This window comes from Hemitrygon akajei, chromosome 17 (assembly GCF_048418815.1).
Source record: "Hemitrygon akajei chromosome 17, sHemAka1.3, whole genome shotgun sequence".
NCBI lineage: Eukaryota > Metazoa > Chordata > Chondrichthyes > Myliobatiformes > Dasyatidae > Hemitrygon > Hemitrygon akajei.
In genome coordinates this window covers 41,041,524-41,060,851 of record NC_133140.1, presented here as the reverse complement: position 1 = coordinate 41,060,851, position 19,328 = coordinate 41,041,524, and the positions used below count along the sequence as shown (strand labels likewise).

The 19,328-nt window shown below is 39.8% G+C and overlaps 1 protein-coding gene across 4 annotated transcripts in view; it reads left to right on the top strand.

Moving 5' to 3' along the window:
* Positions 1-19,328, top strand: part of irx5a (iroquois homeobox 5a) — a 42,884-nt gene that overhangs the window by 18,736 nt on the left and 4,820 nt on the right. Inside the window, exon 4 of one of the 4 annotated variants that reach the window (XM_073069981.1) lies at positions 1,781-3,714. The exons of 2 other annotated variants lie outside the window; for them this stretch is intronic. In XM_073069981.1, the coding sequence (XP_072926082.1) occupies positions 1,781-1,788 (8 nt within the window). In that variant the 3' untranslated portion in view covers positions 1,789-3,714. Of the gene's footprint in view, positions 1-1,681; positions 1,710-1,780; positions 3,715-19,328 lie in introns of those variants that run through there. One more of the 4 variants, XM_073069983.1, reaches the window with a different exon arrangement.

Sequence of the window (19,328 nt, the reverse complement as noted above, 5' to 3'; positions counted from 1 at the left end):
TTAGCTCTTTTTTTTAGCTGAAATCAGTGGCAAAACTATGTGAACTTATTGTTCACACTTGCTGCGCTTCTGGTTTAGAAAGAACTGATTTATTAGCTTGTCAAGGGAAGCATTGTTCAAGAAGGCAATCAAAAAGCACTTACCTAGCTAAACTAAAATTACTGGCTTTTCTCTGGCTAATTTGTATAACTCCCATGGAGCAGCTTGGAAAAGATTTGATGAGGCATAAAATGATGATTAATGAATTTATTGCCTGGTGCTCATCAAATAGGAGTGTGATTATGTTCTCTTGGTGTAGTGGCTGTTGTGTGTAGAGTATAGCCAGATACATGGCATTCAGTATCGTAGTAGCAGTGTAGCTATTAAATTAATCAGATATTGATAGAATGTATGTATGCCCCTTGTGTTTACTTTTCTTTTGCAATTTCTGGCTTCTCTTTATTCTCATTTATCTCCCTCAGACTTAGCCTCTCTGTGCATTTATACTATCTGCAACCGTTCTTGGTTCCACTGCCAAAATTCATGACTGATTCTACTTCTGAATTCATTGTCTACGTTCTTGCTACTCGCTGATTTTTTTCCAGCACTTTTGTCCCCGCTCTGGCATTTCAAGTCCTTTTCACCCTGTGTCATAACCCCTTCCCCCCCATTGATTGAAGATTTTGTGGCCTGTCCGAACCTTCTCTGTTCAAATCCACTTATCTTAGACCCTCTCTCTTTCAGCCACTCTAAAGTCTTCTTTTAAATTTTCTTATTCATTTTGCTAGTTCAGTAAGATTAAAACCCAGAAAAGCCTAAAGAATACACAAGATGTTGCTGGATCTGCGAGGCTCGGGCAATAATTGCACTGAGAATCCAGCTGAAATAAAGCATTGGTATGTTTGTAAAGAGACATAAGTACTATAGCTAATAGAAAGACAGATAAGGGTAAATATACCAAAAGCAGGAAAATAAAGATATATGCAAAGAATTTTAAAGAAGGAAATAACAAAAAGAAAATGAATGCAAGAGAAACATGGCAACATGTAGGAGCACTGAAGAATAAACTAAAGAAGCATTTCAAAATGGAAATAGAGCATTGAAAATTTTTAAAAAGCAAAAAGTTATTTTTTAGATGTAAAGTTTTCACGAATCATCAATTTGTGTAATACGATACCAGAGGTAAAGGCAAATGATAGCACCGGTCTATTCATAGATGTTAAAAAGTCTGTTCAACAGTTTCTTATATGATCTACTTCTAAGTCTTCCTGACCCATGTGACCTGGTAAAGTTTTAGATGTAACAGAGGCAACATGAGGGAACTCGTGAGACAAAGGATGATTTGATAGGCGGTTAAATGAGAAATGTGAGGAAAGGTGCTGCGGGGAGAGATCTGCTCAGTTTTCAGCCCCTAGCCACTTTGACTATTGAAGTGGTAAAATGAAGTAATTGGATAAGGTGCTAGACAAACTGACACAAAAGGTTTTAGGTTTAGCACAACTAAATGATAATTTTAAAATCGACTAAAGTGACAACAGGAGATATGTCAAGATAAAGAAATTCTGATTATTTCTGCAGGCAATACCGTTTATTTTCAATGAGGCAGAAGTTCTTAAATAACTGTACTGCAATTTCATAGTTACTCATTGTATTATTGAGCATAATGTGATAAACCTTGCACAATGTAACTTATCTGTTCCAGAGTAAAGCAAGTACGGGTATTACTTCTTATGTGATGAAAAGATATAACAGATGAGAAGATAAAACATCACTTCTACCCAAATATATGGTTCTTTCACAGGAACTTGAATCTGCCACAGTATACCTGCTAGCAAAAATGAAAATACAAAAGGAGGAAATAAAGGTAACGTTTTCACCTTACAGGGCCAATAAAGAATGCTCGACAGCAGTGGCAGGGCTTGAATTCTATTACCTCTTACAAAGAGAAATCGGGTGACGTAGGTGGCAACAGGGCTTCACTTCCAGATGAGCTCAATGACCATCAAAACACAGAAGAAACTTCACAACCCCCCACAGCCCCCGATGACCCTATGATTTCAGTCTCTGAGGTCGATGTGAGAACATCCTTCAGGAGGGTGAACCCATGGAAAGTAGCTGGCCCAGGTGAGGTACCTGGCCACATACTAAAGACCTGTTCTGATCATCTGGGTAGAGTGTTCACTGATATATTTAACCTCTCACTTCAGCAGTCTGAAGTACCCAAATGCTTAACAGGCCTCAGTCACACTGGTGCCTAAGAACAACATGGCAACCTGCCTCAACAACTAACGTCTAGTACCACCTGCATCCACTGTGATAAAGAGTTTTGAGAGGTTGGTGATGAAACACATGAACTCCTGCCTGAGAAGCAACTTGGATCCACTCAAACTTACCGACCAGCACAGGTCCACAGCAGATGCCATTTCATTGGCTCATCACTTAACCCTGGAACGTTGGAACAGCAAAGGTACATACATCAAGATGTTCTTTATCGACTACAGCTTGGCATGCAATACTATCATCCACTCAAAACTAATCAATAAGCTTTAAGACCTGGGCCTCAATACCTCCTCGTGCAACTGGATCCTTGATTTCCTCGCTTGCAGACTCCAGTCAGTTCAGATTGGCAACAACATCTCCACCACAATCTCCATCAGCACAGGTGCACCACAAGGCTGTGTGCTTAGCCCCCTGCTCTACTCACTTTATACTTATCTCTATGTGGCTAAGCACAGTTCCTATGCAATACTTAAGTTTTCTGATGACACCACTGACGTTGACCGAATCAAAGATGGTGAAGATTCAACATATGGGAAGGAGGTTGAAAATCTAGCTGAGTGATACCACCACAACAACCTCTCACTCAATGCCAGCAAGTCCAAGGAGCTGATTATTAACTTCAGGAGGAGGAAAACTGAGGTCCACGATCATGTTCCCTTTGAGGGATCAAAGGTGGAGAGAGGCAGCAACTTCAGATTCCTTGGTGTTATCATTTCAGGGGACCTTTCCTGAGCCCAGCATGTAACTGTAATTATGAAGAAAGCATGGCAGCACCTCTATGCTCATTGAAATTTGCAAAGATTCAGCAAGATATCTAATACTTTGACAAATTTCTATAGGTGTGTGGTGGAGATTATATCGACTTGTTGCATCACAATCTGGTATGAAAACACGAATGCCCTTTAATGGAAAATCCTTCAAAAAGTAGTGGTTACAGCCCAGTTCTTCAGAATCAGAATCAAATTTAGTATCACTGGCATGTCGTGAAATTTGTTGATGGGTAAAGCCCTCCTCTTCGTTGAACACATGTACATGGAGCACTGTTTCAAGAAAGCAGCATCCATTGTCAGAGAATCTCACCAGTTGGCTCAAACCCTTTTCTTGCTGCTGTCATCAGGAAGTAAGTACAAGAGCCTGAGGACTGACACCACTAAGATCAGGAACAGTTATTACCCTTCAACCATCAGGCTCAGTGTAGGATAATTTCTTTCAATTTCACTTGCCCCACCACTGAACTGTTCCCACAACCGATGGACTTACTTTCAAGCACTTTTCATCTCCTGTTATTGAGAATTATGGCTTATTTATTTATTTCTTTGTTTGTTTTTTTTTCTCTTTTATATTTGCTCAGTTTGTTGTCTTTTGCACTATAGTTACTGGATGTGGTCTTTTATTGATTCTGTTATGGTTCTTGGATTTACTGAACATGCCTGCAAGAAGACGAATCTCAGGGTTGTATATGGTGACATATATGTACTTTGATAATAAATTTACTTTGAACATTGAAATTTTTGAATAACATACACTGGAAATTGACTCAATTTTTTAGATGAACTAATAAGCATTTCAATCTGTCACTACCCTTTAAAACTCTTTAGTTATTGTGTATTATGCAAAACACTGCAAACACGTATCTATCCCATTGGTGAAACTTATTAACTATGTTATCCTAAATTCCTTCCTCTTACATCTGCACTTCCAAAATGGAACCTCAGTTCAAGGGATTCATGCAATGAGGATGCCCTTACTGTATATCACAATATTCATTCACCTAATACTTCGTATTTAGATTTTAAATTTACTTTATCTTCATGAGAGTATGAGAAATACTTTCTAATATAATTATTTCCCCCTAGTTCTTGTAGTAAAGCTCCCTAACTTAAATTAGGCTGGAATGTGGAATCTGCATTTCAGATTTGAAACTGTCGTCTGTTGGTCAGGAGATCATTTCAATTTACTAGATATGCTTCATGGTAACACTAGAGATACTGTGCAAGATATACAATATTCACTTCTGCTGCAATTCCACTCCATCTGTAACCATTGCAGAACAGTTTTTATTTTTTAAATAATGAGAAAAACATTAGGGCATTTTCTCACATGGATATGTACATATTACTTACAAAAGTTTCTGAAGTTAACAAAGAAATTCTTAATGTTTGTAGTGAATTATTTTGTACATTCTTTTATATTCTAATTCATTCTGAATTATAAAAGATACATTTATATTCTAATGCATTATTTTATCTTACAGTAAAGGCTTGATCAACTTGCCGTAATACAGTACTACCTTCAGAGTATCTGCTCCAGAAATCTGGTCACCCCAAAAGTTAGAAGATGTCATCCCTTTTATGCTTATCTTTTAGGTTACCGTGTTTGAAGAATATGGAGCAGGAAATTTGAAAAAACAGTCTTTAGCTCTTAGATACGCAAATTTATTTTCCTGAATATAATAACATTTTAGGCAGTCATAATATGACGATGACCATTGATAATAGACAAACTCTTTCATAACCTTTTGCAAAAAAGTGCTTTCTGTAATAATAGTATTATTGGATATAAGAAGTTTAGTAAGACTGACACCCAGTAAAAACCAGAAGATTGTTGCTGGACCCATAAGTGCACCAAGAATCCAGATGAACTAAAGCATTACATATTTGTAAAGAGACATACTGTAAGTAATAAACTGGTATTATTATTGGATACCAGGAACATTTTAGTATTTGGGTAGTAGACAGTAACTTTAATTCAGCACTTACTTATGACTCCTGGGTTTTATAGCACAGACCAAAACCAGCAATCACCTGTACCATATTAATAGGCCTTTCATGCATTTCCAAGACAAGGAATGTTATGGAATAAGTGACACAGTGAAGTTCCATCTACCTTAAAGCATTACTATCTAGTATGCAATCTGTTTTTGTGTCAGCATAGTCATGTAACAAGGCCATGATGACTCACAGTAGTGATAATGATAGAAATTAGAGGTGAGTTACTCAGGTACAATTTATTGTCCAACTCTGATATGGCAATTAAAGTGCATATTGCTTTGAATATAATCAGGCTGTGCTGGAATGGAAGTCAATGTAAAACATAGAGTCATTTTTTAAAAAAATGTACACAGATACATTTATACAGCAAACAAAAAACACACAAACATTTGCTAAAATTAGCATAATTTTCTTGGAAGGATTATAGACAAACATATTTTCTAAACTATTCTCTTAATTTTAAATGATTCCGCAGTCTGTTCATTAAAAGGTCATATGTTTCTGGTAATGCTATTACCAGAGAAAGCAAGAGTTATAGAAGCTCATAAAATTGCTTATGCATGATCATCTAACAGAGTTATCACTGCAACTACCAAAAGAGTTTTGACATTCAGAGGAAGAAGACATATTTGCTATTACTGAAGTAATATTTCAGAACATCAGCAGCCTGAATGTGTGGCAGAGAGCAGGGTTTGATTGATTTCCAGTAAATACAGTTTATGTCAATATAAGTAAAGAGATGGTATTAATAATAAGCATAATGTTAGACAGCAATAGTTTGCAGACATAATTGCTTTAATGTGGGCAATTAAGACTAAGTGCATGTGGTTTTAGTGACCGCCCTACATTCCTTTGGATGATTACAGTGATCAATGAATGTGATTTGTAAGTAGCTTCATATTGATCAAACAGTAGCACATTCAACCTTGAAGAAGTCATTTACTGTGACATCTAATGCAGTTCCCTTTCTTTCTATCAAATTTATTTATTTTTATACCGATTATCTCTTTATTGCTGGCTGCAAAGCCTTCTCCCTGCAATGTGCTTTTACAATCATTCTGTATCGTTGTATGTTAAATTGCACATGAATACACTATTTTTGTAGGTGAATATTATTCTCATTATAAATAGACATATCATTCTATCAAGCTTAAAAATTTGTGTAAAAATTCAATTAATATTTTAAATATGTTGACATTTTCTTTGGGGAAATAAGTCATTGGATTAAGGTACTCCAGAAATTTACTTCAAGGGCATTATGTGTTTTATTCTAATTATTTAAGTCACTAAATATCTAACAAGTAAGGCTTTTCCTTTGCATTTCTTTAAGGGATATTGATCTAGTTTCTGAGGTTCTTGATTTTCTGTGCCGTTGTGTTGCAGCCAGATTGTGACACATCATTTAATTTTTTTTCTTTTCTTTTTCAAATGTAACTTTATACTCCTGCTTCCCTGATATTAAATATTTGTAATCATTTTCACTATTTCTCCATTTTCTTTTCCTTTCTTCGTCTTTTTTTTTATCTGACTGCCATTTGTTTCTCTGTTCTGCCCCTTGTCACAGTGAGTTTGTACGTTCTTCCTGTGACAACATGGGTTTCCTCTGGGTGTTCTGGTTTCCTCCCACAGTCCAAAGACGTACCGGTTAGTAACTGAACTGCTCATTGTAAATTGTCCAATGATTAGGCTGGGATTAAATAGGTGGGTTGCCGGGCAGCAGGGCTACTAGGGCAGGAAGAGCCTGTTCTGTGGTGTATCTCAAAATAAATAAATAAATAAATAAACATTGCCTCTGTGTGCACTATCAATTGTATTTAAAGTAAAGAAATACTATCTACAAAGAAGGTAATAAAGCTATGTGACATTAATTGCCATACTATTAAAATCCAAAATTTTATTCTACCTATAAGCTATACAGAAACAAATAAAAAGTGATTGGAAAAATTATATTTTATTACACTATTGGCTTGATACGTTTCCCCTTGATAAAGACTACATACTACATAAAGTGTAGCATTTAAATTATTAGCAAGTAATATCAAATTTCATGAAGAAATCTTTTATAGTGTTTTAATTCCAATGATTCCAGAAGAAATTGTTGTCCATTCTGGAATTTTTATCTAGTATTGACCAGAGTAATAACTGAACACATTATTTAAAGTATTAAGTGAAATTTTGAAATTTAGAAATGCATGCAAGAAAATACACTCATTGGTCTCTTCAGGAGCTATGCCCGTACACCTGCTCATTAATGCAAATATCTAGTCATATGGCAGCAACTCAGTGCATAAAAACATGTAGACATGGTCAAGGGGTTCATTTGTTTTTCAAATCAAACATCGGAATGCAGTGGACATGTGATCAAAGTGCCTTTGACTGTGGAATGATTGTTGGTGCCAGACAGGGTGGTTTGAATATCTCAGAAACTGCTGATCTCCTGGAATTTTCATGCACAACAGTTGTAAGAGTTTACAGAGAATGGTGCAAAAACAAAAACGGAAAGCATCCAGTGAGTGGCAGTTCTGTTGGTGAAAATGCCTTGTCTGGTTGGAGGAGAATGACCAGACTGGTTCAAACTGACAGGAAAGTGACAGTAACTCAAATAACCCCACGTTACCATGGCGTTGTGCAGAAGAGCATCTCTGAATGCACAACATATCGAAACATTGAAGGGGATGAGCTACAGCAGCAGAAGACCATGAGCATACACCCTGAGTATAAATTTGAAGCATATTGCATTGTATTATTTAAACTGATCTTCTGGCTGTGTGATTTGAAGAAATAACTGGATTCAGAGAATTCTCAACTTTATCCATTCTTTCTGGCAGGGTGTAAATGTGCCAATTCACAAAGTTCTATACTTCTGAGGGAAAAAATGTGGTCACAAACTAATTGTAGTGGGCCAGGACAAGAACATTAAGGTGAGTATTAAAATCTAATAAACAATGCCTATTGGTGTGTGGAAACACCCTGGTGCTTGTGAACCAGAGCCCAGCTATGGGCAAATAGCCCCACTGCCTGTGGGCAGCTCAGAGAGGGTGAAGGCTATGGGAGTAAACCCAGGCAACACATCCAGAGTGGCGCCCTCAAGGTGGCTGGATGTCATTGAACATCTTTCTTGCAGCCAAGCTGGTGCCAAACGTCTTGCTTCATAAGCTTTCCTTTGGACTACACAGGTGAGGCTGAGAGGGGGATCTTGACAACCTGGCTTTTCAGGATATCCATACCTTCCGCCCAGGCTTGTGATCACCATCACCCATTATCCTTCGAGACAGATGGATGCCAACACAACACAATAAACAATGTAGTAGATTTCTGACACTGAATGTAAGATACTTCATACACTGCTTGAGTATAACAGTTTGACATCAAACTTTAAGGCAAGGGTTACCAACCTGGGGGTCCATAGACCCCTCAGTTAATAATAAAGCTGCATGTCATAAAAAAGGTTAGGAACCCTTGCTTTAAGGGCAATGAAAGTATTGGCAGTCATTTCAACATAACTGGCCTGATTTGTCCATATTTTTGGACTACCTGTAATTAACAACTAAATGACAGTCCAGTCGGGAACAACAGGAAATGGCAAAACTGGTAGCAGTGGCAAAGTCAGAGTTGTATGAAGGTTGGGGCACATTATTAGGGCTCAATACGATTCAAAAAGCCAAGTGAAACTGACTAGCAGCTAGGAGGGGCATTTCAAATGCCCTTGCCACACATCTCCAATATATTCAGTAGTTGTTTTTCTGAAAGTTAGGGCAAATCAAAAGCAACTGAATTAAGGAGCAATACTGTAAGAACATAACACGAAGACAAGATCAATAGTCAATGCAGAAGTGTTTTACATTCTCTGTGTTTTAAACAGTGTAGTTGGTAAATAGCTTGAAATTATCAGTGATATTGAGATTTGGACATCATGCTCTTTAGATTTTACAACTCCTCCTGATTAAGCAGCGTGGGATACATAAATTCCTAACAAATGTCCTTTTACAAAGGTAAGTGCAAGTTTGTTTTGAAGTAGCTCATGCACTGCACACATAGCTGATACTTTGCAGAAAAGCTATGTCTTGTGATCTACAGTAGATTGTTCTCTTTCTGAGATCATTTGTAGTTTGATGTTGAGTCAGTGGGTGTGAGGATTCTACCTTTAGCTGGCAAATCCACAAGGAACTGTTGGCTGGCTGCAGTGAACTGGCCAGCTTGCTCAGGTTTTCTGCATTTGTGCATCACCAGCAGATCAGGAAAGAGTGGGGAGTGATGAAATGCTTTGAGAAGTTGGTCATGGCCAGAATCACCGCCTGTTTCCACTGCTTTCAGAAAGGAACCCGCTGCTATTTGCTCATCACCACAATAGGTCTACAGCGGACGATATCTCAACGGCTCTCCATGCTGCCTTGGATCACCTGAGCAATACAAATACCTATGTCAGGATGTTTTTTATTGACTATAGTTCAGCACTTATCACCACCATTCCTACAGTCCTGGTCAATAAGCTGCAGAACGTGGGCCTCTGCACCTCCGTCTGCAACAGGATCCTTGACTTCCTATCCGGAAGACCACAATCTGTGCAGATTGGAAATAACATCTCCACCTTGCTGACAATCAACACCGGCGCACCTCAGGAATGTGTGCTTAGCCCACTGCTCTACTCTCTCTACACCCATGACAGTGTGATTAAGCATAACCAAAGCAGCATTTATAAATCTGCTGATGATACAACCATTGCTGGCAGAATTTCAGATGGTGACAAGAGGGTATACAGGAGCGAGATACACCAGTTAGTTGAGTGGTGTCACAGCAACAACCTTGCCACACAACGTCAGCAAGACCAAAGAGCTGTTTGTCAACTTCAAGAAGGGTAAAGCAAGGTAACACAAACCAATCCTCATAGAGGGATCAGAAGTGGAGAGAGTGAGCAAGATTGAAGTAAGTTGCAGAAACTTGTAAAACTAGTCAGCTCCATCATGGGTACCAGCCTCTGTAGTATCCAAGACTCTTCAAGGGAGCAGTGCCTTACGAAGGTGGAGTCCATCATTAAGGATCCCCACCTCCCAGTTCATGATCTCTTCACACTGTTACAATCAAGAAGGAGGTACTGAAGCTTGAAGGCACACACTCAGCGATTCAGGAACAGCGTCTTCCCCTTTGCCATCTGATTTCTAAATGGACATTGACCCCATGAACACTAGCTCACTACTTTTTTATTTCTATTAATTTGCACTACTTATTTTCACTCAACTATTTAATACACAGACATATTGATCTCTGATTCTGACCCAGGATGTCCGAGTTTTAGACTCCTGCTCCAACAGTGTGCTCACCTACTGAATCCAGGTTGAGCTAAGGGTGTGCATGTGCCTTGGTCAGCCCGTGCCAATAATTTGGGCCATGGACCTTGAAAGACTGCAGGAAAGTAGGAGAGTGGTTAGAGTTTTTTTCCTTAATCTTGATGGTTTTAGTTGAACTCCAGTACTGAAAAGATATAAAAATATATTTTTTAAATGATCGATTTTATCTAAAAGCAGTTCAAAAGTCTTTGAGAACAGTGAATAGAGAGAGGCCAGTCTTAGGATCAAGGCCCTCGCTACAGTTTTGTTCCACTTCACATGACACCTGCAGAAGCTGGAGACCTTTTGTACAATAGCACTGATGGGGTTGAAAAATTAGGAATAATACAGGCAGCAAGTGCATAAATCTGCCCCAATATTATTTATAGTGGTCTCTGCACACCTTCAGCAATTTGATTTATCCCATTGATTTATGAAACGCTGGTGGGAGTTGTGTACAGGCCACCTAACAGTAGTAGTGAGGTTGGGGATGGCATTAAACAGGAAATTAGAAATGCGTGCAATAAAGGAACAGTAGTTATAATGGGTGACTTCAATCTACATATAGATTGGGTGAACCAAATTGGTAAGGGTGCTGAGGAAGAGGATTTTTTGGAATGTATACGGGATGGTTTTCTGAACCAAAATGTCGAGGAACCAACTAGAGAGCAGGCCATTCTAGATTGGGTATTGAGCAATGAGGAAGGGTTAGTTAGCAATCTTGTGGTGCGAGGCCCCTTGGGTAAGAGTGACCATAATATGGTGGAATTCTTCATTAAGATGGAGAGTGACATAGTTAATTCAGAAACAAAGGTTCTGAACTGAAAGAAGGGTAACTTTGAAGGTATGAGACGTGAATTAGCTAAGATAGACTGGCAAATGATACTTAAAGGGTTGATGGTGGATATGCAATGGCAAGCATTTAAAGATCGCATGGATGAACTACAACAATTGTTCATCCCAGTTTGGCAAAAGAATAAACCAGGGAAGGTAGTGCACCCGTGGCTGACAAGGGAAATTAGGGATAGTATCAAGTCCAAAGAAGAAACATATAAATTAGCAGAAAAAAGCGGCACACCTGAGGACTGAGGGAAATTCAGACACCAGCAGAGGAGGACAAAGGGCTTAATTAGGAAAGGGAAAAAAGATTATGAGAGAAAGCTGGCAGGGAACATAAAAACTGACTGTAAAAGCTTTTATAGATACGTGAAAAGAAAAAGATTGGTCAAGACAAATGTAGGTCCTTTACAGTCAGAAACAGGTGAATTGATCATAGAGAACAAAGACATGGCAGACCAATTGAATAACTACTTTGGTTCTGTCTTCACTAAGGAGGACATAAATAATCTTCCGGAAATAGTAAGGGACTGAGGGTCGAGTGAGATGGAGGAACTGAGAGAAATACATGTTAGTAGGGAAGTGGTGTTAGGTAAATTGAAGGGATTAAAGGCAGATAAATCCCCAGGGCCAGATGGTCTGCATCCCAGAGTGCTTAAGGAAGTAGCCCAAGAAATAGTGGATGCATTAGTGATAATTTTTCAAAACTCCTTAGATTCTGGATTAGTTCCTGAGGATTGGAGGGTGGCTAATGTAACCCCACTTTTTAAAAAAGGAGGCTGAGAGAAACTGGGGAATTATAGACCGGTTAGTCTGACATCGGTGGTGGGGAAAATGCTAGAGTCGGTTATCAAAGATGTGATAACAGCACATTTGAAAAGAGGTGAAATCATCGGACAAAGTCAGCATGGATTTGTGACAGGAAAATCATGTCTGACGAATCTTATAAAATTTTTTGAAGATGTAACTAGTAGAGTGGATAGGGGAGAGCCAGTGGATGTGGTATATTTAGATTTTCAAAAGGCTTTTGACAAGGTCCCACACAGGAGATTAGTGTGCAAACTTAAAGCACACGGTATTGGGGGTATGGTATTGATGTGGATAGAGAATTGGTTGGCAGACAGGAAGCAAAGAGTGGGAGTAAACGGGACCTTTTCAGAATGGCAGGCAGTGACTAGTGGGGTACCACAAGGCTCAGTGCTGGGACCCCAGTTGTTTACAATATATATTAATGATTTAGATGAGGGAATTAAATGCAGCATCTCCGAGTTTGCGGATGACACGAAGCTGGGCGGCGGTGTTAGCTGTGAGGAGGATGCTAAGAGGATGCAGGGTGACTTGGATAGGTTAGGTGAGTGGGCAAATTCATGGCAGATGCAATTTAATGTGGATAAATGTGAGGTTATCCACTTTGGTTGCAAGAACAGTGACCGATATTATCTGAACAGTGGCCGATTAGGGAAAGGGGAGATGCAACAAGACCTGGGTGTCATTGTACACCAGTCATTGAAGGTGGGCATGCAGGTACAGCAGACGGTGAAAAAGACAAATGGTATGTTGGCATTCATAGCAAAAGGATTTGAGTACAGGAGCAGGGAGATTCTACTGCAGTTGTACAAGGCCTTGGTGAGACTGCACCTAGAATATTGCGTGCAGTTTTGGTCCCCTAATCTGAGGAAGGACATTCTTGCCATAGAGGGAGTACAGAGAAGGTTCACTAGATTGATTCCTGGGATGGCAGGACTTTCATATGAAGAAAGACTGGATCGACTAGGCTTATACTCACTGGAATTTAGAAGATTGAGGGGGGATCTTATTGAAACGTATAAAATTCTAAAGGGATTGGACAGGCTAGATGCAGGAAGATTGTTTCTGATGTTGGGGAAGTCCAGAATGAGGGGTCACAGTTTAAGGATAAAGGGGTATCCTTTTAGGACCGAGATGGGGAAAAACTTCTTCACACAGAGAGTGGTGAATCTGTGGAATTTTCTGCCACAGGAAACAGTTGAGGCCGGTTTATTGGCTATATTTAAGAGGAAATTAGATATGGCCCTTGTGGCTAAAGGGATCAGGGGTTTTGGAGAGAAAGCAGGTACAGGGTTCAGAGTTGGATGATCAGCCATGATCATGCTGAATGGCGGTGCAGGTTCAAAGGGCCGAATGGCCTACTCCTGCACCTATTTTCTATGTTTCTTTGAGTATCAGACACTTAAATCATTTCCTGCCTCAGCCTTCAAGATCTATTGAAAAGTAATCAGGTGGTTCCAGGGTTGAGGAATTTAAATTGAGGAATAAAAGATGAGGAATTAGATCAGAAATGCTGGAGTTATTCTGTATGAAGCAGGAAAAATTGGGAGGAAATTTGATGGAGTTAGGCAAGGCCATGATTGGCTTGGATGGGGTGTGCCCACAATGGCCTTAGTTGTTTGCATTAACAGATGGTTTAAGGACTAGATACAGGTAAACATGCAGTGAAAGAGGACATGTCATAGAGCTTTGTCACCTGAACTGTAGTTATGTTCTGGAATTCACTGCTTGTCAAGGTCATGCAAGCAGATACAGGCAAGTGCCTTCAGAAGGCAATTGAATAGACACTTGAGGGGGAATAACTTACAGGTCTCACAGCAAACAGCAGAGGAATAGGCCTGATGCTTTTGCTTTATTAGGAGTTCATATAAATTTATGGACTGAGTGGCTTCCTTCTCTGAAGCATCAATTTGTTAATCCCATGATAAATCATATTCTGTTATTATTTTCAGATCTCATACTGAGTGAGAGTTGTACAACATAGGAACAGATTCTTTGGACATCACCTCTATGGTGACCATCATACCTATCAATACCAATCCCACTTCTCTGAATTAATTCCATACTCATCTATACTTCACTCATTCAGATACCAAACAAGATGCCTCTTAAATGTTTTTACTGTTTTTGCTTCAATCATATCTTCTGGTAGCTCATTCCAAATACCAACTACACTTTATGTGAATAATTCACCACACAGGTAAACCTTGTTCCTCTCCTGTTAAACTTGTGCTCTCTAAATTTAGACAAGTCTACTATGAGAAACAGATGCTGTCTATCTACCCTATCTCTGCTTCTCATAATTTCATATATCTCTATTATAATCTCAGCCTCCTTTTGGGTAGATTTGGGTAGATGGAGCTCGTCAGCCTATATAGTGATGACAGTCCATCTAAGAGAGGGAAAACTCTGATTTCAAACTTCCACTGCCTTGCGGCCATACCCACTTATGGGAAAGGCTTTGGGAGTAAACCCTGAGGACAAATCCAGAGCTGCGGTTCCTAAGGCAGTCCAACATTGCCTTCACCCTCACTCTGGCAACTCCTGTGACGACACCAGTGCCAAGTTGTATCGGCCTTTGCCCTTCTCTTGGACAACATTGGTGGCGTGGAGAGGGGAGACTTGCTGCATGGGCAACTGCTGGTCTTCCATACAACCCTGCCCAGGCCTGTGTCCTGGAAACCATTCCAGGCGCAGATCCACGGCCTCATGAGACTAACAGATGACATCACCAGCCTCCTCCATTCTAGGAAAGGGAGTCCCAGCCTACTCAATATCTCCTGAAAACTCATGCACTTTAATCCAAGCAACATACTCTTGTGAATCTTTCTGCACCCACTCTATCCTAATCATGTACTTCCCACTAGTGTGGTGACCAGAACTGTAGGTAATACTCCATGCATTTGGTACAGCTGTAACATGATATCCAATTCTTGTAATCAATGGCTCAGCTGATGAAGGCAAGCATGCCATAAAAGTTCCTCGCCACCCTGTCTACCCTGTTCCAATTTTCAGGGAACTGTTGTATGTACTTCTTCCCCAAGGCGATCTCAGACATTAGTTTGCCTTCATGTTTTTTTTTACTCATTGTTGTTTGGTGGTCTAATGAGTCAATCACTAAAACAACAATCCAGAGGCTGCAAAATAATCTGATATGTTCAATCCAGGGAGTGTGAGTTCAAATCCACAATGATCATCAGAGAAATGAAGATCACTTTTAAAAAAACAATGAAATTTTTAAAAAACTTTAACTTCAATAAAAAATAAATTACAAAAAAAAAGAAATAATAGCCCTAAATCTCTTGCCTTGATTAACAATTATGAACAATTAAATAATTTTTTATAAGGAGTAAAACATCATCTGGCTCATTCGAGGATTCCTATACAGATGTGGACAATTCTTAAATTGTTTTCTGAAATGGCATAACAGTGCACCAATACCAAAGCACCATAATAACTTAAAGGAACAAAGCAACAAATTATGTCATAGCCAAGACCCACCCAATCCAATTCACCCCAACAAATTCTCCTCTGTCCCTTTCAAAATTTGGTGGAAGCATTGTGACTGCTTTGCTGTAGAACAGGCAAGTAAAAGCCCAACTCTGTTAGATGTACAGAATAATTCATTGAATCATAGAAATTTACTGCTGGGAAGGAGATTACTTGGCCCATAGTGCATGGGCTAGTTATGTTTAGTTCAGCATTACCTCTTTCTATCTGTAAGCTCATAAGTTCCTCATTCCCAGGTTCCTTTCCAACTCCCTTTCAAGATTATTTATCGAATCAGCTTTCAGTACCTTCTCAAGTAGAATGTTCCAGATTCTAAAGGCGCTCTGTGCTCAAATCCAGATATTTTCCCAAAGTTTTTGCTTTAGTTATTAAGCTACTCCTCAGAGAGATTTTCTCTTTATTTCAAAACCTTTCAACCAGAAGATCTCTTTTGATTTTGGGTGCTGTGGCAGTTAGGGCGATGCTTTTACAGCTCAGGAGGTCGGAGTTCAGAGTTCAGTTCCAATGTCATCTGTGAGGAGTCTGTATGTCTTCCCCATGTATGGGTTCTCTCCAGGTGCTCTGGTTTCCTCCCACAGTCCAAAGACATACTGGTTAATAGATTAATTGGTCATTGTAAATTATCCTGTGATTAGGCCAGGGATAAATTGGGGGCTGCTGGGCAGTGGGGCTCAAAGGGCCGGAAGGCCTATTCTGTGCTTTATCTGAATAAATAAATAAATACAATTATTTCTTTCAACCTTTTCCTCACCTAATAATACGAAAAGCAAAAGATTCAGCATATGCTGTCACAGTGAGGTAAAACTGATTGAGTCTGGCATGGAAAATACCGTCAGTGACGATGAGAATGTGAATCTTGGGGGAAGAGCAAAGTGTACACAAGACTCGTGGCTTACTGAATTGGAAAGTGGCTTGAACCTAATCAGGGAGAACCAGCATGGCTTTCTGCATGGCAGGACATACCTTACCAACTTGACTGAGTTTTTTGACAAAGTGATGAGAGAGATTGATGAGGGTATGGCAGTGGATGTTGCCTACATGGATTTTAGTAAGGTGTTTGACAAAGTCCCTTATGGGAGGCTAATTGAGAAGGTTAAGATACATGGGATCCCCAGCAAATTACCTGTTTGGATTCAGAATTGGCTTGCACATAGAATACAGAAGATAGTGATTAAATGACTTATTCAAGCTGGAGGCCTGTAATTAGTGGAGTTCAGCAGGGATCTGTGCTGGGACCTCTGCTGTTTGTGATGTATATAAATGACCTGAATGACAACATAGATGCATCATTTAGTAAATTTGCAAATGATACCAGGATTGGTGAAGTTGTGTACAGTGAAGAAGTCTGGCAAAGAATACAACACGATATGGGCAGATATGGGCAGAGAAATGGCAGATGGAGTTTAACCCAGATAAATGTGAGGTGTTGCACCTTGGTGGGCAAATGCAAGGAGACAGTCTCCTGTTCAGGACAAGATCCTTAACAGTGTTCCTGAGCAGAGAGATCTTGGGATCCAAGTTCATAGCTCCTTGAAAGTTGCTGCACAGGTAGATAGGTGGTTAAGAAGGCTTATGGAATGCTTGCTTTTATTAGTAGAGGCATTGAGTTCAATGGTCAGAAGGTTATGTTGCAACTTTATAAAATTCTGGTTAGGCCAAATCTGGAGTACTGCCTACAGTTCTGGTCGCCCCAGTATAGGAAGGACGTTGAAGCTTTGGAGAGGGTTCAGAAGGAGTTTATGAGGATACTGCCTGCTTTAGAGGGAATGTCCTATCATGAGAGGCTGGAGAAACTTGAGTTGTTTTCTCTGGATCATCGGAGGCTGGGTGGAGATCTGATGATAAGATTAAGAGATACATAGATGCTGTGGACAGAAAGTATCTGTTTCCTAGGGTTGAAATGTCTAATATCAGAGGCATGTATTCAAGGTGAGAGGCAGTAGGTTCAAGGGGGATGTGAAGGGTATGATTTTACTTAGAGAGTTGTGGATGCCTGGAATGCACTGCCTGGTCTGGGTAGCAGAGGCAAATACATTAGAGACTTTTAAGAGATGTTTGGATAGGGACATAGATGTAAGATAGATAGATAGATAGATACTTTATTGATCCCAAAGGAAATTACAGTGTCACAGTAGCATTACAAGTGCACAGATTTACAACATTAGAAGAGAATTAAGAAAAATAAATTAAAAAATAAGTTACCTTAAACAGGAGGAACTATACTGGTTGTTCTCTGGTTGACTCACTAAAGGACCTTATGGCCAAGGGTAAGAATGACCTCATATAGCGCAGATTGAAGCAGCACAATTGTCTTAGTCTATTACTGAAAGTGTTCCTCTGTTCAGCCAAGGTAGAATGCAGAGGGTAAGAAACATTGTCCAGAATTGCCAGGATTTTCTGTAGGGTCCATTGTTCTCCCGCAGCCCCAGTGTGTCCAGTTTGACTCCTGCTACAGAGACAGCCTTTCTAATCAGTTTATTGAGCCTGTTGGCATCACCTGTGTTGATGCCATTGCCCCAGCACACCACCGCATAGGAGATTGTGCTGGTGACAACAGACTGGTAGAACATGTGAGGAAGATGGAGGGAGGTGGACACAGTGTAGGTAGGAGGGATTACTGTTTGGATGTTTTTGAGTTGTGTTTTAGCTCATTTGGCAGAACAATGTGAGCTGAATGGTCTGTTCGTGTGCTGTACTCTTCTGTGTTCTATGTTTTTATAACACAGATTTAACTGGATGCTCTAAGTGATAATTGCAGTGTGGAGTCTGTTCAAATGCTCAGAACATGAAACACAGGAATTTACAGCAAGCATGGATCTACTAATGTCAGCCCAATGTAGTATAGCAGATGACTGTCATGTCAAAGCTGAAGGCCTTGGAGTTGCTCCAGAGAAAATCAGAGCAAATTTTGTGAGCTGCTGGAGGGACTCATTGGGCCAGACAGCATCTGTGGAGCGAAGTGAATGGCTGATTTTTTTGGGTGGAGGAATAATGGGGAGTTAGCCATTGTAAATTGTTGAAAGGGAGATGCGTGGTAAGAGCTGGTAAGTGATTTGTGGATCCAGGTAAGGAGGGATGATTGGCGGATGGAGTAAGGTGGGAGAGGGAAGGGTGGAGAGTGTGGTAGAGTTTGGGAAGTGGTAGGTGAGGACAACATTCAGATTATGACCTCATAAGAAAGGAAGGTGAAGAGGAAGGAAATGATGGAGTCAAGGTGAGCAGATGGGGACAACAGGGGAAGAGGACCCCATGGGGAGCATTGGGTAGTGGTTGTTAGGGCATAATCTGGACATATTCTGGTGTATAGTAAAATATTAACTACAGCACCTAACTTCACCAACCAATCTTTAGATCTGAGCGTGGACTGTAGATTAAATTTAAAATGCAGCTCTGGACAATACGTCTGAGTGCTGTGAGCAGCAGTTAATTGAAAAAACAGATGATGCTGATTAAACATTCATTTTGGGTGTCTGGAGTGTGGGTGTGAAGAAGGAGGTGTGAAAGTTATATATAATTCAAAGGAAGCATTGTGGATACATCGTAAATAAAGAATTGTCCTTTCATCTTCAGCATATAAAATGTCATATTGGGTCAAACAGGCCACTTTCTCCAAAAGTGTTTCACTATGATACCTGCTGCTCGCTTTTGTTGAATAAAACACTTTTGTATCTACTAGCTTCAGTCTCTCTCTCTCCAGTGACTTTGTTCACACTACAACATTTGGGAGCTTCGTCTGGGATGTGTTTGTGACCCATCGTGTTGCCAGCAAACTTAGCAGTCTAAGTGGGTGAGTATTTTTAAAACTAGCACTCACACTTTG